The sequence below is a fragment of the Apaloderma vittatum genome, unplaced genomic scaffold (assembly GCF_000703405.1).
Source record: "Apaloderma vittatum isolate BGI_N311 unplaced genomic scaffold, ASM70340v1 scaffold3948, whole genome shotgun sequence".
NCBI classification, from domain to species: domain Eukaryota; kingdom Metazoa; phylum Chordata; class Aves; order Trogoniformes; family Trogonidae; genus Apaloderma; species Apaloderma vittatum.
Window position 1 is genome coordinate 21 of NW_009732261.1, and position 21842 is coordinate 21862.

Below are 21842 nucleotides of genomic sequence, written 5' to 3' on the forward strand. Positions count from 1 at the left end.
GCAGGTGAGGAAAAGGGGAATTAGGCAATGTCCTACAGAAAAAACAAACCAAACCAAACAAAAAATTGGAAGACCTCCCCAAACCCTACAAAGGTCGTGCTGCTGTGGCTAAATCCTGATGGGCGGAGTGAAGTGCTTGAAGAACTGCGCACCTGACGGCGAGAGGGTGGGTGCTGAGGGCACGGCAAGACAGGTGGCAGGCGCTCAGGAGACACCTCGTGAAAATCAGATCACTGCCTTCCCGGGAGGTCCCTACGTTTTGCCTGGCGAATTCCCTTTTTTTTTCGGGCTCTAGTTTTGTTGTCTATTTGGATGTAATGATAATTACTCATTTATGCGTTCCCTCTTTTCAGGGGATTCTGGAAGCGCCTCTGTGATGTGCGGGGCTCTGCCGCTGTGGCGCGGTCACTGCACTGGCCAAAAGCACCGAGCGATGCTCCTGATGAGCAGTGTGGATAGGGAATGGTCACATCAGCCTCCTATAGCATACGTTGTTTATTCCCTTGCCGTCAGAGTCTCACTACTCAGACTTATCCAGATTGCCACAAAAACATGGGGAGTGTCGCTGACGGAGTGTCACCTTTCAGGCAGAGCCGAGCTCTCTGCCTTGAACATACAACTCATGGTCGAGGACCTCAGAGACAGAGAAACAGCTGCTAAGAATTCAAGGACCACTACTGACACTGTCCTCTTTTGTTCCATCTGCTGGTGGGTCTCTGTGACCTGTCCTTTCTTAAAGGTCCTTTCTTAGAGCAGTATGCACCAGGCTGCATATTCAAAGCACAACAAAAATGCAAACTATACCCTTTCCATGTCAAAACCCTTCACTGAACACATACTTTTGCCTTGAGGAAGAGGACAAGAGAATGAATCACATGTGACAGATGTCAGTCACATCACTTAATGCCTCACTGGAAGGCACTGGGATACTACTGTGATGTGGGCAATGTAAGAGGCAGAACAGAATAAACCTGGAAGAGGAATTGAGACAGAAAGATCAAACCTAGCCAAGCTGGAATGTCAGCGGGTCACTGGAGTGCAGAGCCTCTGCATTAGAAAACGGTCCTGGGTATACACAGTAACTGTGGACAGTTCTGTGTTAGCTGACAGAAGTCAGGGAATGAGTGAAGGTTTTCATTTAAATTAAATGCACTTTGGGGCAGTATTTTAGGAAAAATTCAAAAGGGCCAGAAGACAAAAGACCTCCGCTACCCCAGCTCTGCCAACATGTCCCTACCACGCTGACAACATGTTCCTTCTTTCCTTTCTGTTTCTGCCTCCCCAAACACCTTTCTAAGGCTGCTGGTGATTTTGTGCTGCCAGAGTCACTGGAAGAAACCCTTTAGTGCAACTCAGGGAATTACCTGTTGGAAATTTTCTCAGAGCCCACATAGAGGACGCTCCTCATGAGTCCAGCGCGAGTGCCCAGAAATGCCATCTCAACATCTGCCTCAGTCTCCCTGTGGAACAGAAACACACAAGAAGAAGCAAATAGTTCTCAGAAGAACAGCTATCTCCTTGCCCCAGAGTAAGAACCTTTCAAACTAGTAGCCATACCTGGAGACATGTTCCTAAGTCCCTTTGCAATATAACTCTCTTTTTACCAAGAGTGACACCAGTTCCCACCTCCTAAAAGCAAGAGGTTGTTTCTAGCTAACAGTTGGCAGGCTTAGACCTCTGCCTAGATTCACACCTTTAAAGTTTGCTCATTTAATTTTCTTCTAAGTAAACCATAAGCTCCTCTTCTCCTGCTGATATTAGATACTACAAGCTAAAGGTGCCTCTCTGGAAACAGTAAAATAGTTGTTTACTGAAGCTAGCCTGCCTACTCCCTTCCTGAGGCTTAATCTGAAGGCATCACCAACAGAGACAAAGTCAAATTCCCTATTCTTTGCTGCCCGTGAGGGAGCAAATTCTGTGCCACCTAGGATGGAATGTCTGCCACCGTCATATAAGAAGTCAAGACAACCCATGCTGCTGCCATTCAAAAGGATAACTGATGCATGCAGAAATAACTCATAATATCTTTAAACTGAAATGTTCTCAGGTGCCCCAAGACACCAAAATCTATCCACTATAGAGGCAAATACAGTGCATCTGAGTTAGGTGCTACAAAGAACTGATGCTGAACACCCCTTGCAATGACTCATCTAGATCACTGCTGTCCTCCAGTGGACTTTAGACAAACTCACCAAACTAAAGGCTCCCCTGGGGAGGCTCAACCTGCAGGAGTCCAATCCTGAGAGACACTTTTGGAGTTACTTTTAAAGCTATTGATCTGTTTCCATCAGCTTTTTGAGCTATTTCTAAAGTTCCTGATACGCTGTGCAAGGATCTGTGACTGTCTGAGGCACTGCATAAGCCCATAGCATTAAGATGCATCTTCAATGGCATTTTACTCATATTTATTTCTCATAGACTTACGTGGACATATTGAGGGCCAGTGTTGTCCAGTAGGCCTCCATAGGTGCAGTGACCACTGCATCAAACAGCACTTCCTGGACCAACTCCTCATCACCTAAGAAGAGAGAACAAGAATTAGGAGAGGTTTTAGAGAGTTCCTTATTACTGATCATCTGCCTGACCCAGGGCAGCGAAGGCACATGTCGCAAAAAGAGGCCTCCCCTTACAGGGCTATGAACAGATCCTAGCACCCCACCACAGAGAGCACAAGAGCAGACATTATATCTAAGACTGTCAGATTGGTTCCCCTGCAAACTCAATGGAAGGGTTTACATTTGAAATTGTGGGCAAGAAAGAGGCTTTCAAATAAAGTTATTCGTCAGGCCTTCCCTCTGACCTTCTTGATTGAACAAGCTGTCCATAACCATTCCTTCAAATCTCTGCTTTGAAGATTTCTTCCAGGTGCTCTGTAAAAGGACACCAATCCCACTCAAGAAGCTCCTTCAAAGCGTCTGGTGACTTCTTCACGGCTTCTACTCTGTCCTTGTGTTCATTGGCTTCTCTTTTTCCTCTCTGCCCTTCGTGTAAATCTCACAAAACACTGTCCTGTCGTAGTTCCCAACAGGTGCTCGAGGCAGCCTAGTCCAGCCTGGATTGGGACTGAGAGCTGTTTAGGGAGATTCAAATATGCTGTGTGCTAAACGGCATACTCTAAGATCTCATTTATCTGACCTGCTTCATTTCTGTGTTGCCCTGCCTGCTTTCATTTCAGGCTGTGAGAATGTGGTGACTACAGTATTGCAGATACTCCCTTTCTGTTCTAGATGGAGCCACCACCCCCGTTCAAGCCTTTCACTTTTCGGTATTTCTGTGCTGAGACCTTCAATAAAGCCGAGTTATGTGACAGCTTTGAAATGGAAAAAAGCCCTTTGGTGGAGACAAGAAAGTGGATCCTCAGCTCACTTCCTCATGTGAATTAAACTGGGCTTGAGTTCAGTCCTGCCTGTGTGAGCAGGTGCCACAGGAGCTCAGTCTGACACAGTCAGTTTGTCACAGTCCCCTCTACCCCATGAAGGGTACAGGAAAACCCCAGTAGAACCTTTTTGGTGCCTGGGACTCACATTCCAGGTCAGCTTCCTCTCCGGTGAGGAAACGGATCACAGCCTCCAGCTGGCTGAGCTTCCGGTGGTCTGGATCGATGTCGGTGATGCAGTAAATCCTGGTGGGGAGGGAAGAAGAAGCCCACAAGGTCAGAGAGAAACCACCATCAAGCAAGTGCTGCTGGCAAATAGTAACTGCAAACAAAAATTCAGTGGGAAAGCTTGGGCTGCAGAGATTTTGCCGCTACTGCATGCTGTGCCCACTCAAAATCTAGTGGCATGACTGTAAGTCAAACCCTACCAATAAAGCAGATGCCAATTAATCTGACTGCTGTGCTTAGTAGGACTGCTGTTAAATTCTCCAGCACATGTAGCAGTCCCAAGTCCTTCCAGCAGTTATCTCTGTTACATGTTTAAAATGTGTACCTGTGTCTATATAAACAATGTGATGGAGAGACCTGGAAAGCAGAGGGTCACACACTGTGTGAGTAAACCTGGATTGGAAGCAGATAAACCGAGAGGCAGAGAAACAAGATGTGAGACAAATAATGAGCTTGCAGTGTGATTCGGTGGCCAAAAAAGCTGTCTGAAAGGGACATAGCTGTAGGAACCTCGGAACACAGTTCGGGGAAAAGTGAGAGAATGTGTTCCAAATGTATCATAAAAGAAACCAGTCTTCTAACCCTGCTTCCAGTTTGGACCATTTCATTCTCAGGACAATGGAGAGGAAGGGGTTATAAGAGAGAATTACAACTTGCAAAGGGGCTGAAAGGAGTGATTTATGAGAGAAGTCTAAGAGAAATGAATATGTAAAGTGTGGTAAGTTGACACCCCAAGTTAGGAGTAGAAGAAGGAGAAGTCACTGCTTGTGTCTTAAATGCGCTGCCTGTGAAACTTGACAGTGTAATGAGAGGTGTGAAGGGCTGCAGGGCTTCTTGAATATAGTTATTTTGGCTTTGATACAGGCTGGGTTCATGTGCCTGGGTGTAACTGAATGTTGGGTTCATGAAAATCCCAAACCTCACAGCAATAAATGGAAAGTGCCATGCCTCACCCTGTTTCATATCCAAACAAAGCAAACCCATAAATTATGCTTGCTGTTGAAAAAGGAGTCATAAATCACTTCCATGTTCACTAGAAATTAGGTCTAGGATCAGTTCAGAAGAATGCCAACCAAAAATAAGCTAGGATTTAAAAAAGCATTTCAATCTCTCACTAAGCTTGCAACAAAATTTCTTGACGGGTGTGACATGCTGTAGGTTTTGTAGCTCAATTCTAAGCAACCGGAGGAGGAACAAAGTAAGTCTGAGCACAGAAGACTGAGGATAAATTTTAGGAGATGTTTCTTAACAGAAGGATGTGCCAAGCCTTCATGGGATCTCCCAAAAGAAGAGGAGAAATTGAATCATAGAATCATAGAATGTTCAGGGTTGGAAGGGACCTCTAGAGATCATCTAGTCCAACCCCCCTGCCAGAGCAGGATCCCCTAGGACAGCCACAAAGGAACACATCCAGGTGGGTTTTGAAAGTCTCCAGAGAAGGAGACTCCACAACCTCTCTGGGCAGCCTGTGCCAGTGCTCTGTCACCTTCACAGTAAAAAAGTTTCTCCTTATGTTGAGGTGGCACTTCCTATGTTCTAGTTTGTACCTGTTATTTCTTGTCCTATTACTGGGCACCACTGAAAAGAGACTGGCCCCTTCCTCTTGATACCTACCCCTCAGATATTTATACACACTAATAAGATCCCCTCTCAGCCTCTCTTCTCAAGACTAAATAGCCCCAGTTCTCTCAGTCTGGTGACAACCAAGTCTTTGCAGGTACAGCCCTTGAACAACGCTGCTTGTTCAGCAGCCACAGAGGGAGGTGAACTCAAGTCGAATCACTGGGATTTTTGCCAAAATCTTGTGACAAAGTCCCCTGTCATTGACAGGATTTCCTCCACTTACCATTCATTCGCTAAAGACAAGTCTGGCTGAAGCAGGTCATGCAAACCTGAAACCAGATAATGCGCAGAGTATTCAGTTAGGTAACAGGCAGATACAGGCTGCGAAGGAGAAGCAAAAACAGTGAAGCTCAGAGCAGCTACCTTATCGCTTAGGATAGGCTGGCTGTTTCAGATAAACCTACCTTCTTCCACTGAAGTGTTCCCCAGCAGAATGTACTCCCCATGTCCCCTGGACAGCACAACACCCAGGCTGCAGGCATAAAGGAAAACAGAGGCTTTGTCAGCAAGAAGAGGTGTAATCCCTAAACATGACACTGCGTTCTCTGTGGCTACAACCCTTAAAGACATTAACTCCCTCCACAGCTATTAAAGAGAAGAACATCATCAAAAGAGGATTAAGTGAGATCTGATTTCAGCATGAGAGGCCAAGGAACCTGTCTGTAGAGCTATGAGGTGTTTCTGGTGACTTTTTTGGCCAGCGTTGTAGGTTCTGGTCAACAATAACATTTCTTAGAGTCATGCAACAGAACATAAAACATATTCAGTGGAAATGAAAAGTGAAGATGTCTCATTTCTCTGAAATTAAACAACATGCTTTACCTAAGGTATAGCTTTTGGACTCTGAACTTCAGATAAATCATAATGTTCTTTTAAGTTGACCCCAAACAATGTTTTAATGGCTGCAGGAACAAAGAAGTGAGTTATTTGTTCTGCTTTACTCATGAGTCATAGCCAGTTTTATGAAGAGGTGAACTTTTTCTCCCTGATGGCAGACTTCTGATAAACGATATTGGTGTCATGTGAGTCCTTGCTCACCTGAAGGGTGTGCCGCTGATATCCGTGAAGAAATAGTCATTGGTGAGAAAGAGAACGCGCCTCTGGAATAAGAGCATGAATAAGAAAGTGAGAGACCATTTGACAGACTAAGAGCACAGTGACAAGGGAGACTTGGGATATATGTCCCTAAGGACAAGCAAAAGCAGTTACTATTACCAACACTTCACACCCTGCTAGGACTGGCTGGAGGCAGGGATGAATGTGCAGTATTCAGCATATTCAGCAACTTCTAACTTTCAGGATCCAGGCAGCCACTTTATCTTTCCATCTAGGGCTTCAGTTAAACCTTTCTTTTCTCCAGGGCTCCTGCACAGGCTGCAGGAAGGGGTGGGGGGATGCTGCCCTCCCTCTTGCCCCCTCCGAGCCAGTACGCTGGGGCCCTGCTGCTCTTTTTACTGTACAGAGCAGCCTTGATGGCTTTGCACATCATCATCTCAAGCGGGGTGTGTGTGTGTGTGTGGGGAACAGGTAGAAGGGAGAGGTGGGGTTGGAGGAGAGGCAGGATGGCAAACCTACCCACTGTGTGAGTGTGCAGCCAGGGCCAAGTCTCCCCAGTCCTATGGGAAATGCTGAGATTCCTGACATTTGCTTTCATGCCAAACTGGGACAAAACATTAACATATTCCTATTTTGCTAAAAAAACCTATATAATAATTTACATTTTCAAATTGAAAAAAGTGCTGATTCAAATCCAAGCCATTTTGATTCACATGAAAATATTTTTTTCATCCTGACATTTCAACTGAAGACTTTTCAGATTATTGAAAGCTGCTTCAGAACTTCAGCTGTTTGCCAGACTGGCCTTTTCCTGTAGGAAAGTGTTGATTTCAGTGGAGCTCTTTTCCAAAGGAGAAAAGTTTTTGGAAAGTTTCTATCCAACTCTTATGCCAGCATATGAACCCTAATATGTTTAAAATCCCAGCCCCAGTCTGAAAACGAGGTGAGAGGATGTGTGTGGGAGACAGCGAGTGAACACAGAAAACTCAGTGTTCCGCAGGGAATGTCGCTCCTGCTCTAACCTGCTTAAGATGCGAAGCAGTGGAAGCGGAGTGAGGAGCAAAGGACAAGCCAGCACCAGCACCACAGTGTGCCCCAAGTTTGGGCTGAAGGGGACGGGGGTTATCGTTAAGTGAGGAGGTGTCAGGTGGCTCAACTCCACCACTCCCCTTTCTCTTCATGCACAGCAATTGTGTACTGCTGAGCAACAGGGTCTGAGTCTCTTGCTGAGCTGAGATGTTCCAGTAGTGCTGTGATACGCCCAAGGAACATGGCATGGTGGTGTTTTGGTGGCTACAGGGAAGGTACAAGAGGTAATAAGCCTCCACTTCCTTGCCAGTCTGCTCTGATGGCAGAGGCAGGGAGGCATGCGGAAGAAGGGGACCTAGGGGTGTAGGCTTGTCCCTGTGGGAAAGGATGGAGCTGAAAATGGCCTGGGGGTGCCACTATTCTGAGACACTTGTTCTGCTCATCTTTTGTTCCTCTGACCTGTCCCTCTTACAGACATGCAGCCTCTTAGCACTTGCACCTTGCGGAGGGGACAGCAAACCTGTCTTTGGGCAGGGGAAGGGGATGGCTGGCCAGCCCTCTCCATGACAGCTGGAGGTGTCACCTCTTATCCATGGGAAGGAAGAGGGGCAGAGGCACCCTTGAGACAAGTGGAGCTGAGGATGATCCAGCAGGACTTTGCCACATAGTGCGGAGCAAGGGAGAAGACAAGAGTGTGGGTGTGTTCGCACAGTAATAGGATGTCTGACTATCAGCACCTGGGGTCTGGGAACACGTGTATTTCCAGTCTTGGTATTGCCATGGTACTAGGCAGCCAGTCCTGGCTAATGCCATTATCAGTGTCTTGCCAGAGCTCCTACCCATGTCCTCACTCTTTTACTTTCACAGTTATAACCCTTTCGTGCCCTAGCTGCCAGCACATCTCTCTCACAGCTGCCCTTTGTCTTTGGTCCTTACTTTTCTCTCTCACTCTGCTCTCAATACCTTCCTGAGATCACCCCAGGGAATCAAGTTTACGTGGCCAACAGAGTAGTTTCTGTCCCCTTCATCCAACCCTTCTCTCCACCCTCTGTCTGCCTCATTCTCTTCGTTGGAAGGCTGTCAGCACTTTCTTTGTTACAATCACTGCTCTGCTTCTTCAGCTAGCAGAGTACAAGTGGGAATTGCCAAGTTTCACTTCTGCTTCCCTCTCCATGTGTATTCTGATAATAGTGAACCTGTCGCATACTCCACATCAGCCTCCTACTATGCTTCATAAGGCTTGCAAAGCTGCAGAATAAAACAGGTAAAATCCCTTACCAAGGCTACTTTTTGTTATCTTTTTAAATTCTTTTTCCCTGGGTGGAGGAGCAGAAAGATATCCCTAAAATATTGAACTAAAAGGTGTATTTGGATGACTCAGAACAAACATTATTGAGGGTGCATAGAGACAGAGAAAGAGGTTAAACCAGAGAAATAAGCAATCCAGACTTAAAAAGAATAATCTTGCTGGAAAACTCTGATTGCTTTTCTAACAGAACAACAAAGATAATGAATGAAGGGAATGAAGGACATGCAATATATCTGGGCTTATATAAAGTACTTGCAACAGCTTCTCATGAAATTTTATTCTAAAGAATCAATTAAAGTGGGCTTAAATAAAATGTGGAATGAGAAACAGCTGCAGTACTGTAAACAAAAAGAAATGGTAAACAACAGGGCATCAAGGGAAAAAGATCTAATGAGAGGAACAGACAGACTATTTTAGGAGCCCTTTATGTGCAGTGATCTGTAAGACAAAATAAAACAGCATTTCTCTGCATACAGAGAAAAAGTCCCAACAGCCCTAAAAATGAGAAAGCCTAGACAAAAAGAAGGATTGAGATTCACATGGATAAAATGGCAACTGGAAAAAACAGCTGAGAAACAGGGAAAACAAGGCAGCCATTCCAGAGGAGCTGTGGAAGGAAGAAAGAATTGAAGGGACAGCAAAAAGGAGGTTTGGAGCTATTTGTTTAGAAATATCGTATTGCAGAGGATAGATGCTCTCTAACAGAGCAACAGGGAAACAGTACTCAAATAATTCAGTGAAGCCCTAGTACTCGCATACAAGATATGATACAAGAGATGAAGGGAACAAAAATAGTTGCCAAACAGCTTGGACTGAGAAGTAAGTACTTCAAGTGCAGATGTTGGCAACGCCCAGGAGAGGAAGGGCAAAGCCATTTACAGGCACCTGATAGCTGCAAATACCAAGAATAAAGAGAATTTAGTTAAAAGATCTAGCAGTACAACTGTTCAGAGGAAATGGAGAGGTGTCTTCATTCGGAAATGGCACCATTTCAGCAGTGATTCTGACAGTTGGTTTATTGGAAATGGTGCTGTGTCTTAGCATGGGAGCAGTTCAGCCAGCCTGATTGCTGAAAAAAGTGCTCTCTATAAAAGATGGAAAATTTTCCTGAAATATGGAAGATTTCTGGGCAGTGTAACTTGCAGGACTCTGGAATACTTCCTAACAGGAAATAAAGAAGGCCAAACTCTTTAGGAGAATTAAATAAACCTGAATGAAAAAGTAGCAGTGAATGTAAAAGCACAAGACAATTTTGCACTGACTCCAAGTGAAGATGTATAACCCTACATTGAAGCTGGTAGGGAATGTTCAAAAGTCTCCATTTCACCAGGACTTTTCATAAAATGTGTGTAAATATTTGCATAGAAATTTAATCCTGCTCCTGGATAAACGAAATCTTATTCTGACAGAGTGAGAGACAAAGCTTTAACAAGCGGTTTTGGGTAGTGAAAGAGAGTTGCAAAATTGTCTCTAAACCTCTTTCTGTCTAGGTCAGCTCAGCATAGCCATCCCCATTCTAAACTCTGAGGATCTCTGATTCATTTCACAATCTATAAACAATGGACAACATGGCTTTTGGCTTTGACTGGACAACGTAGTGGAGCATTTTCAATACCTTTGTAAGAGCAGAATGTCACTAGGTGTAAAGAGCACTTCTAATGATGCTCTATTTTATGTCTCTAGCACGTGTGTTATATATGCGGTGAAACAATAAAATCCTCGCACTCAGAAATGCTGAGCATTAAAACCACATCCTTCGTGGTTCTTCAGCATCCATTTCGCATCCCCTCTCTCATGTGACCTGAACAAAAGGATAGTTTCTTACCCCTTTATCCACAGGGACCTTCACATCCATAGAGAGGTAGCCTGTTTCCCCATTGATCATGGCAGTTCTCAGCTGCAGAGGTGAACAAGATTAGCATTAGTATCTCCAGGCAGGGCAGGAATTAATAGAGCCACTTGTCATTAACGTGCAGGGGCTGGCAGAAAAGAGTAACTTTTGGTTCCCACAGTTCTTTCTTGTGTCTTTTAAACTGAAAACCCGTTCTCAGGGGACAGGATCCTTGTTCAATCAGGCTGATAAGTGACAGAGAATAATAATGGCTTATGCTGAAAGCTTGTTGATATGTCTTTTTAGCAAAAGGAAAGGATCTGGAAGCTATGAAGTTGCCAGTCCAAGTTTCAAACTTCACCATTTGGCAGCCAGAAAGTCATTAGCACAGTGCTCTGAGAGCCTGAAGGAGGAGACACCTGACAAACCCTCTAACTCCCCCAGACTGATTCCAAAGCTCCTGGACAGTTTTAGAATTGATTTATAAATTGTAGGCTGTATTAAGCACCACTTCTGAGGTGCAGCAAAGCAGCTGTTTAACACAGCAAAGCGTGACTGTATGATAGCTGAGTAGGCAACAAGAAGACCACTTTATTGAGTCCAGGTTCCAAAGGCAAAATGTAATTTTCACAGTGACTCCCAGCCTCTTACAAGAAAGAATCAGGGAGTTTTTCCACAAGTGCAGAGGCTTTGACTTTATGTCCAGCCTGCCAGAACATATCAACTTCTTGCTTCAGCCTGGATAGAAAAAAAGGTGGGAAGTAACTTATTCATTCACAGAAATTGCTTCCTTACTTCCAGAGACAGGCCTCGATTCAGGTGCTGGCCAGTCCCAACTGCCTTTGCTTTACAGGACCACAGTTTTATTTATTATGGCTGTTTGATGTGGGTTATTTACAGACCTAGAATATAAAGCTTGTGTTTCTCAAGGCCCACATCTTGGAAATGAAAACACTGACTGCTACTATTACTCCTTTTTGGCTGAGAGCGTTTGACCTCCTGCCAGAGCCACAGCATACACTCTGTTCTGGTCTGACAACCTGCAGCATTTTCTATGGGTTCTGGGTTTAGCTCAGATATCATTACTTCACCCATATCTTCTTGACTGTGAGGCATCTCTCATTACCCCAGAAGGCAGTGAAGAAGCGGATCAGTGGATATCTGAGATCTCCTTCAATCTCCTCAGCTCCAGCTAGCTTCCATGCAGGCTACTTGTCCTGTGCCCAGCACCCAGGTGAACAATGACTGTAGGTTGATGCCCCAGTCCTGGCTTGCTGTTTCTTCCTCAGTAGCTTTTCCTGCGTTGAGAAGTCAATTACAGTCGTAGTGTCTGCAAGCCCCCCTAACACTCTGTCCCTTTTAGGCAGGACACTTTTGGCAACAGCTGGCCTCAACTTTGAAAAAATATTTAGGCAGAGTTTGGGGGCAGGTGTGGTCTGGTGAATGCTCATTCTTTGCGCTCCAAGCAGCCAGGTCTCCCATTCCAGGGCAACAAGACTGTGCTGTCCCCCGTCACTGGCAACAAGCACTCGTATTGACTCGTTTTCCCTGTCTGCTTGTGCAGTTTCAAACCAGCACAGACACACAGTTTACCTGAGGCGTCTCACAACATGTCGATGTTTTGCCACTTGGTTTCAACATCTTTGCAGCCCTTTTTCTTCGGTGGTTCAGTCGAGGCCGAAGAAAATCGGTTTGGGTGACAGCAACCAGACTGCTGGGGAGAATCTCTCAACGCTTCCATTTCCCTTCAGGCTGAGAATATCCCTGTGTTGCTTTACAAGCAAGCCCAAACTTCCTTTCTGCCTGGCTGTAGCTAGTACTGCTGTGCATCAATTGGTATTCTCCAGATAGTGCCATCTTCCCTCCCCTAGATTTCTTTTTAGCAGCTGGCTGTATTACACATCATTAGCACTTGGGCATATTTTTCCAGTCTGAATTTGCTGCTTATCAGTGTTGCTGAGATTATGCTGCAACTGATGTTGAGTCTGTCATTGATCTAATACCATAGCTGCAAATCTGAGTGCTGAAATGTTGGCAGCTTCCTGCTGCAGTGGGTGTATCTTGAGAGTCTCTAGACTTGCTGAAGTCACACTGCAGATACCGTTCACGTCACTGAATATCTCTGTACCCTCAGTGACTGCAACCTTTCTTTCTTGTGGAAGGTGCAGTCCAGGAATGCAAAGTGGCCTTGTTTTTCATGCCTCTTTTGCCTTTTTTTTTGTTTTTCACTGGATAGTTTTATTCTAAATGGACAGAAGCCTTACACTTTGCATCACATTTGCATTCAGATATCAATGTTGTCTGGTCAGACAGCAACCTGCTAGCCAAATAAGTATGACAGTAAAGTTCTGTCATTTCCTGGATTTATTTTTTGATTTTTATTGTAGAATAGCAAACTGGATAAAGAAGAGCAGCTCTAAAAGTGGTTCCAGAGAGAGAGAAAAGCACAATGGGAGCAGAGCTCCTACAAGACATCAGAGAACCCACACAAAGCCACTGGCAACCTTCATCTTGGTGGTTCCAAGCCTTTTATTTTTGTCTTGATTTCTGTGGTTCACAGCCAGTTCCACTGTGTTTCCTTTCATAATTTGCTGCTCTTCCACAAAGGTTCTCAAGAGCCTTAGGTGCATCCCCTCGTACTTGGCCTGCACTAGCAGCAGTAGCTACTTTGATCCTCTTGCTGGGCGGTTCATTTATCCTACTTATTTAAGTGGATATCTATAGCATCAGATCCATTTATCTCAGCAGTCTCCTCTGTAATCCAGAAGCACGTGTCCCATAGCTAATTCTATCTTACTCCAGATTCAGTTCTTATCTTAGTAACTTAAGTATCTATTCTCTCCTCTGAGTAAAAGAAAACCAGCCACAGAGAAACCTCTTACCTTCTCATTATATCCAAGTCCTAGTTGTGCAGTGCAGCAGTGTGCAGCTGTTAAAGTGCATGCTGTTTCTTGTTTAGCACTTTTTAATAATTTTGCTAAAAGACAGTAGAAAAGGTATTTTCTAATCTTTTCACTCTGATCCGCCATTTTTCGTAGTGCCTCCACACCTGTGCAGTAAGGTGGTTTCTGGAAATTCTTTTTTCTCAAGTGTCTGAGTACCTTATCTTCTTTGTCTATTATTAATAGTGACTGTAAGCTTTAGTTTCTTTTTGAATGTACTTCTTTGTTGCAGATCTCATTAACTGAGTGTCCTCAGCTATAGCTCGCATACTACATATATGGGTAACATCACTGGACACTGCCGTTCTCTTAAGTGTTCTTGGCTTTGTATTAAGTCAGCATTTGGGCCTCGTACATACAGATTGGTTTCCTGGAGCACCCTCTAAAATGCTTCCTTCCTCCTGCCAGCACTTTCCCTCCCTTTTCCACGAGAAGGAAAACTCATGCTGGGAAGGAAGACAAGAACTTTGTCATCATACTTGTCCTCTTCTAGACCACCAGCCTCTCTTAGTCAGGGCCAGTCAGGAATAAAAAAACACAGGAGTGCCTGCTGCCTGCTGTTCCCCACCTCTTCCATATAGATACACAAATTAGTAGAAATAAAGAGATATGAAAAAGGCTAAATTCACTTTCTGATACTCACTATTTCATCCTGGTCTTCCCATTCCACTTCTGAGAGATCTACACTGTTGTAGTTCGGCTTAGGCTTCAGTTTCTTTCCTTCTTTATACTGGCATTTATATTAAAAAAAAAAGAAAAAAAGATAAAAGGAAAAATAAGAAATATACCCAAATAAGTGGCTAGATAACTTCCCAAAATAAGCCTTTAAGAATTGATATTTAATCTGAAAAATATCAGTGTCTCATTTATGCTCTGACTGGGAAGGTAGCATTTGGGTGCAAGCGCCTTCTTGGTCTTGTGCCACATTCCCGCTTGGTCCCCATGTGTTGCCAGGTCTAGTCGGGAGGTGGCATCCCTGCCCAAAACAGGGAGGCTGGACTAGATGATCTCTAAGGTCACTTCCAGCCTAGGCCATTCTATGATTCTATGATTCATTCTATGTTTCTGGATGGGGACAGTATGGGGCTAGGAGTGTTCAAGTGGCAGTGGCTGATCCAGGAGCAAAGGACAGGCAGGACCACAAGAAGAATTGCAGGTAATGGCTATGACCTATTTTATAGAAAGTATTCTTCTAAATAGATCAGTACTGTACCCTTGCCTCCAGGAAATAAATTTTTCCCACAGCCAAGAGTGTAATCCCACTAACACCATAATGCCACCAGGAGATATTTTGTGATGGGAATTAGGTTTTGACTCTACTTTTTTTGACAGAAAGGTAGCCTTTTCACTTAGGGTGAACTGATGCAAAGAGAGCCATTTTCTTGTAATCTTCCTAATGAAGGAAAAGGTGTGAAGCAAACTGAGAGAAGCCAAAGGAGACGGAGGATGAAGCAATGCCCTTGCCTGGCTTTGCCTTGGCCCATCCTGGAAACACGATGTGTTCCTTCTCTTCACATAATGAAGCAACAATCTGCGCCGTGGTCTCCCTGTGCAAAGCTGCCTTTTTGAAGAGAGCTGCTGTGAGGCCCTGCGGTGACACTTTCTCTTGCCAGTAACCACACTAAACACTTAATTTGTGCCAATAGGCACGTGTGTGAAATGTAAAATCATTGTGTGCCTGAGTATCTGAGTAATAAGTTCAGCTGTGTGTTTACAGAGAGATGTGCATCCTGGAGCTCCAGGTGGCACCATGAGAGAGAAGTGTTGTCCTTGTGTCCACTTCCTTGAGTCCCAGAAGGTCTTTGCAACCTACTGGTCTCTAAATTGTCTCTGACTCACCATGTTAGTAGGATTTGTGGTACTGAACCCTGCTAGCCTCATGTTCCCAAAATGTCCAACACCACAGCTGCTGGGTAGCTCTAACTGGGGTGCTATTCACATTGAATCTTCTTGTAGGAGATAAGGCCTAATGAGCGGAATTGTTTCTTCAGCCTGGCAGAGAAACTTTGCATGGATGCAGATACACATGCACCCACAGTAGAGCAAGTTAGCACAAACACAGCCCTCACCTGTACTCTTCTGGAGAACAGACAAGCAGGGTGCCTTACTACTTCATACACGTGTGTGCAGACATGCATCTATGCATATGGAAATAATTTCTCTGGCTCTCTTGCTCCTGGGTGCCTATATATCAGAGCCTGGCAGCTTTCACAGCTCAATAAAGTTGAACATCAGGAGCACCCCAGAAAGCCAATGTTTCTAAGTAAGTAAAGGTTCTCAAATTTGCAGCCATACATACCAAAGGACGGAGGTCTGGGTGTGAAAGGATGTAGCCGTTGTTGGTGTTCAGAAAGGCGTATCCATGGACACCCAGCTGGAGGAAGAGGCATTCATTTAATTACTGCTTTAGCTAGAAACACTGCTGTGTAACGGGTGTCACATACTCTGGCACCACTAATATTTTTCCTTTTAAAGGTATTGAGCAGCATAAAACAGGATGCATCCCAAACTGTTTATCTCCAGATCTTTGGCTGCTCTGCCCGAGCAGGCTGGCTATGCTCAGATGCACAAAGCAATGGGCAGGTCGTTGATTTGTGTACACATTCAGAAAAAGATGCCCTCCTGGAATCTAACTGTCCTCACAGACATTTACCACCCAGAGGCAGAATAAGCTCTCCATAGCAGGCACAGCAGCGCTGCATATAAAAAGGACAACGATGGGGAATGTTGTGAACAGTACAGAAACTGCGCTGACGGGTCTGTACGCCCATCGCCACGCGTGCACAGCAGTGATTGAACAAGCAAGTATGAATGTCATAGATGGCTCCCCTGGAAACCCAGTCGGTTTGCAGGGGAGCTCTGCACTACATTTCAGTGTTGGCAAGACCAGACCTAGCCTAGGCCAACTGTACAAGACTTCAAATGCTTTTTAAGGAATAGCATAACCTAACAAGACCAGACTTTGGTTGGCCTGATCTGATCTGCAAGACATATTTGAGAGAGCAATTGCTCAGACCAAGCCCATATATAAAACAAATTCCAGTTAAACCCCAAGTTGTAAAAACCTGCTTATGGCCTGAGCTTTCCAAAACAAGAGGTATCTCAAGGAAAACAAGAATGGCTATTGTTTCTATCTTCCAAAAAATGTTGCAACTTTATATTCCTACAGAGACAATCCTGGATGGATAACAGTAGGGAAGTGTGGAGGTAAGTAATTTACAATCTGTCTGTGCATTTTTGGAGGGAATGAATCCTGTATTTTACACATCCTAGATCAAAACTTTGGCCTCTTTCGATGTGAAACATTTTTCTTGCAAAGCACACAGAGCTCAGCTCAGCATGGCAAGAATTAAACCAAGACATTAGATCAGGACTACAGAAAACTTCCTTGGTGTCCTATTAGAGCTGCAATTTCCCAGCCCAGTAAGCACAATCATAAATGTACGAGCTCTCGGGGGCTGTAACTGTGGAACTGATTCTTTGTAACCCATGTGCCAGGGAATTCAAGTTGAGGATCCTAGGTTCCCAAACTGGTCTGGAACTGGAAGAGCTTCTGGGAAGTTGTGTCCCACCTCTAACATACTTGAAGCCTTCAAATAATTTTCCTTCCTTCCCTGGTACTGCTTGGAGGAAAGGACAATGTACCTTCTTCATTCAGAAGAAAGATTATTGTGACACGTGGCCTTTGAGTGACATGGAAGGAGGAAGATGAAAAGGTATTAAACTCATAGAGAAAATAAACGTGTATAAATATTGTAGCTCCTTGACAATGTTCCCCCACATCTAAACCAGGTAGGTTTTGCATGCCAAGTGCATGCACTCCGACACTCATAGCTCCTGGTTTGCCTGAAGGACCATTTCCTACAGCTGCATGTGAATGGTCTGCCCTGCTTTGTGGCTGGAAACGCCACACAAATTCACAGCTTCTGACAGCACTTTCAGTCCTGTGAGTCTTCAGCAAGTGGATTTTGAATAACTGCCTAACTGGTAGTAGTTGTCTGTTAGTTAAGGTAAACTGAAAACTTGAAATGATGGCTCAGATCGCCTGATTTCCTGGTGATCCTCAGATGTGCTTGCTATCTTGTGTGCAGACTGAACAAAAGGTCACTGTGCAGAATTTACAGCAGAAATCAAACTAAACATTGCATCTCTGCAGGGGGTTTCCTATGTATGAAAGTATTTTTTTAGATATATTGAACATAGAGCTGTTGGACTAACAATTCTGAGAGCAAATAGTCTATCTAGGTGCAGCATAAGTAAGAGCCAACTTCCTGTTCATTGTCCTGCCAAGAAATCTTCACGCTCATCTGGAGAAACAAACCTCTAGACACGGCAGGAAAATTGGCTCTTGTAGTCCGTTCAGTCCTCACATTTTCTGCTAACAAACTCGATTATTTTTTTGCCAGCTGGCACAACAGCTTCCATCCACTGGAAACTGGATGTAAAACTTTTAATTCTTCTGAGATAGGCTGTTAGATCCATACTAATCTCTGAGGGATCTAGGCTTGTGACCATCAAGATGCAAAGGCTTCGTGACCTGTTTCCAGTCTACTGGATCATCCAGTCCTTGAGTTTCTGAAGCAGCTTAAGAGCCTCTAGTAGTGAATGACTTCCCATGTGCTATATAGAAACCACATATCACCACATTCAACATCTCTTGTTTTCTATTCATGGTTCTTCCTACAGACAGAGGAATGATTTTGCAGTTATGATTATTGACTTTGCTGTGCAAAATAACAAATCACATCATCTCAGTCTTACCTTATAACGCGGAGCAAGTTTTAACAACTCCCTTAGAGGTACGTCAGAGCCCACTACACCCAGGAGAATGCCATGAGATCTCTTAAAAACACACAAAAAATCTATTTTCAGAAGCAAAACCTGGGTAGTTTTCCATCTGGATACACATTATTGCCTCCCTACTAGTCTCTCATGTATCTTCTCTAGACTTGTGTGCATATGTTCATTCAGAACCACCTAACTTACCTCAAAAAGGCTAAAGAGGTTGCTCCAGTGTTTATGGAGAGGAGTATTTCTACGTAATATTAGTTAACATTTTTTACTATGAATCAGAAGTAACACAGGGTACTTGTTTTCAGTGACTGAGGGCAAGCCACTGCATTCATTATGGGTAAATAACAGTAAGGGCAAGGCAGTCATGCAGAACAGCATGAATTGATTGATATCTTGAGTCAATTAAACCAAACACCAAATATAAAATTATTAACCTAGGGAAAAGGAATGCAGGAAATCCCCACAAAATAGGGAACTGGTTGTTTAAAAAGCATCTGGGGAGCATGATGTAAAAATGACACACAGGCTCCCACTGCAGTGCTGTGCTAATACAGGTTAAGGCCAGTCTCAGGTGGAGAAGGTGGACATCTGTTTGGAGGAACTAGATGAAGCAATGGTAGGGTACCATCCACCATTTTAAAGTGATGCTGAGAAATCCAAAATAGTATGGAAAAGAGTGTCTGAAGGGTTTCAAAACCCAGAGGAAATGTCCTTATCAAAGACAGGTAATTTTTTCAACATTTTTATCTTATCAAAAGACAGACAAGTTTGACTTTATCGCTGTGTAGATCCTTCCCAAGAGAAGACACCAAAGGGTACAGGCTTTTTAATCTAGCAGAGAAAGCCATTAAGACAGGAAGGCAAGGCCAGGCAAATTGGAAGTAGAGTTTAGACACCAGTTTTTAATGGAGAGAGAGAAATTTCAACAGAGAGCTCGAGGCTAGATGCCTTTTTTCAACGACACTTCTACCAAACAGAGGTTATTGAGCTCATGAAGGACCATCTCTATGAAATGTAAAGGTCTGCAATAAAATGCACAGACTAGACAAGGTAATGATCTCTTCCAGCCTGAAGTTTTATGGGTATGTGAATTAGGCTCAGTTTGAAAATGGAAGGGATAAAACAGGGAGAAGTGTCATATTTAAGGGGTATTTTGAAGAAATAACATTCAGAGGAATTGATAGACTGTCATTTTGCCAGATAAATTACCAGCCGCCCATCCTGTCAGAGCTTTACTGCAGTACCTAATAGCTGGCAGTTCTTTCTGAGACCCATTGGCTTTAAAATCCTGCAAAGGACTGCCGCATAGTTTCACCTCTGCTGACTGGGAGGAGAGCGAAGCCCGCGTTGCACTCACCGTCTCATTCTTTTTGCTGAAGACCGGCATAGCCACTGTTGTCATGAGCAACAGACTTTGAGCCTGCGATGCAAAGAGCTGCCACAGAACAACGAGCCGTGTGTTAGCAAACGCAATACTGCAGGTGATAACCCGAACAAAAGGCACTGGAATTCCCAAGGACCCCCACATGTTGCTTACAATTGGCCACCTCCTTGCCTCCCATGCCCCTCTAAAAAGAGATGGCAGCAATTTTCAATACTCTGTATCCAAGAGGATCATGGGATGGATGCTTGCTCGTGTCGGGTGATGAAGATGGGATGAAAGCCAGTGAAATGTGTTAAAGCAGGAGAAATTAAAGAGCTGTTTTAATGAAGAAACAGGAACCTGTAGAAGTGGCACAATTTATTCCCACCACGTGTTGGGAGTGTAGACATGAGCACTTATGCAACAAGTGTAAAAGCCACCAACACAAGGAGCACAGAATAGAAAAAAGCAACACAAATATGAGCTAACTCACAGTCAAGATATCATCTATATTGTGGACACGTGAATACAATGAATGAGAAACATCACAGGCAAATATTTAAAAGGCACAAATACACACAGCACCTACTTATATATACTTGCTGCTTAAGCATCTAAGCTTAGAGAAAACAGAAACAAATCATGAGCCAAACAGATATAACATAGTGAACTTTCTCTACAGGGGATGGAAGCCAAGCATGTGTAGTGGGGTGACAGATACTCCCAGTGCTGCAGAGGACAGATGCTCTAAAACACACACGCAAAAGGGGGCAAAACGGGTAGGACGTACAAAAGAGTCTTCCAAACATGACTATCTATCAAAAGGACCTAATCTCTCGATGCCAATAGCAGCCTCTTTTCATCTCTCATTTGGTCAAATAAGTAGTAAGGCAAGAAATGACCTCCTGTCTCCACTACTGTACATGCTAGGAGCCATAAAGGAGTCAGCCAGTAATCTATGTAGTTGCTTGATGGAGATTTGAGCCTGGTATCTTAAGTTACTGGTCTGAATGACTCTGTGTAGAAATTTTCCATTCACAGCAACACTCACACCAGCACATGACAGGCAAACTTCCCCAGCACCTGCTGGACACATGGAAGAAGAGATCTGGTGAACTAAGCTACAACACAATACAGACACCCCTACCTACTCTGAACCAACAGCACAGCACAGCTCTCCAGTACATCCAGCATTTTCCCTTCTCTTGCTGGTGTAAGAGTGCTCCTTAAATGCTGGAGCCCCTCTCCCCAACCCCCCTCCAGATGTACAGGCCAGCTGTGGCTGTGAGTGCTGGCACTGACACACTGACCGACATGAGGGAAATACCACGCTCACAAAACAGAGGGTGCAGTTACCTCCTCAGACTGTGGCAGCTAGTGAGAGACATGGATGAACAGATGAATGAATACATGAATGGAGGAATGAATCAGAGATGGGAGAGGCTAGGGTGCAGGAATACAGTAGCAAGCCAAGAGGCAAGAAAAGAGATACAGAAAAAAAAAAGTGCAGCAGACAAATCCCAGTGACTGCCCTGGGAAGTGTGACACCATACACCAGTGCCAGGGGTGGCATGCCTTCTAATAGAATAAACTTGCAGGGTAGTTAGTAGTCCTTCTAGAGGTTTTGCATAGCACACTCAAGTAATATGTCTCCAGCTCTTGGCACAGCTGCTGCAACAGAAGAAATCCCCATGTTGCCCTCACGGAGCTAGTGTGCCATGGCTGCAGCCTCAATGGTCAGCCACAGCACAGAGGTGGGAGACAGTCCATTCCCACAAGTCTTCTGAGTAAAACATCTATGCACCATGATGGTGCAAGCCTGGCTGCCTTGGAGGTATTTCTTGAGTTTCTGTGTGGTTTGACTCAGCACAGCATTGAGCAGCTCCATGTGTGACTTAGATTTTCACATTTCCTGCTACAAAGCTGAGATCAGTGCCCTTAGATTTACTCCAACTAAGACTGTTCAGATTTCTCACTGTAGATCTTAAACCCCAAAACTGTAGGTTCTTCCTAGGGCTGTGGCAGACATCCTAAAGCTACTGCTGCCCAAACTGGAGCCCATAACTTCAGTCTCATGGTGGAATTCTGTACAGGAACATCCTCAATATTTCTAGAACATTTTTCCCCTCAGATATCATAATATCATAAACAGTCCTTAGACTTCATGTTTGTTTCTGGAAGAGAGAAATCTGACTTCTGGTCAGCTCTAGCTGTCACAGTTATACAGACATGTCTCTGGGGTGAAGAGTCTAGTGTAGAAAAAAGTCTTTATCTCCCTAAAAGCAGAGAGA

The 21842-nt window shown here is 44.3% G+C and overlaps 1 protein-coding gene across 1 annotated transcript in view; it reads right to left on the bottom strand.

Moving 5' to 3' along the window:
• Positions 1 to 1360: 1360 nt before the first annotated feature.
• CACNA2D4 (calcium channel, voltage-dependent, alpha 2/delta subunit 4) overlaps positions 1361 to 21842 on the bottom strand; it is a 54087-nt gene continuing 33605 nt past the window's right edge. The window contains exons 14-25 of the mRNA XM_009875440.1: positions 20908 to 20925; positions 19546 to 19623; positions 18156 to 18236; positions 15694 to 15768; positions 14038 to 14124; positions 10447 to 10518; positions 6266 to 6327; positions 5632 to 5699; positions 5451 to 5496; positions 3525 to 3622; positions 2425 to 2518; positions 1361 to 1460 (exon numbers count right to left, since the gene is read on the bottom strand). Of these exons, the coding sequence (XP_009873742.1) occupies positions 1361 to 1460; positions 2425 to 2518; positions 3525 to 3622; positions 5451 to 5496; positions 5632 to 5699; positions 6266 to 6327; positions 10447 to 10518; positions 14038 to 14124; positions 15694 to 15768; positions 18156 to 18236; positions 19546 to 19623; positions 20908 to 20925 (879 nt within the window). The remainder of the gene's footprint in view (positions 1461 to 2424; positions 2519 to 3524; positions 3623 to 5450; positions 5497 to 5631; positions 5700 to 6265; positions 6328 to 10446; positions 10519 to 14037; positions 14125 to 15693; positions 15769 to 18155; positions 18237 to 19545; positions 19624 to 20907; positions 20926 to 21842) is intronic.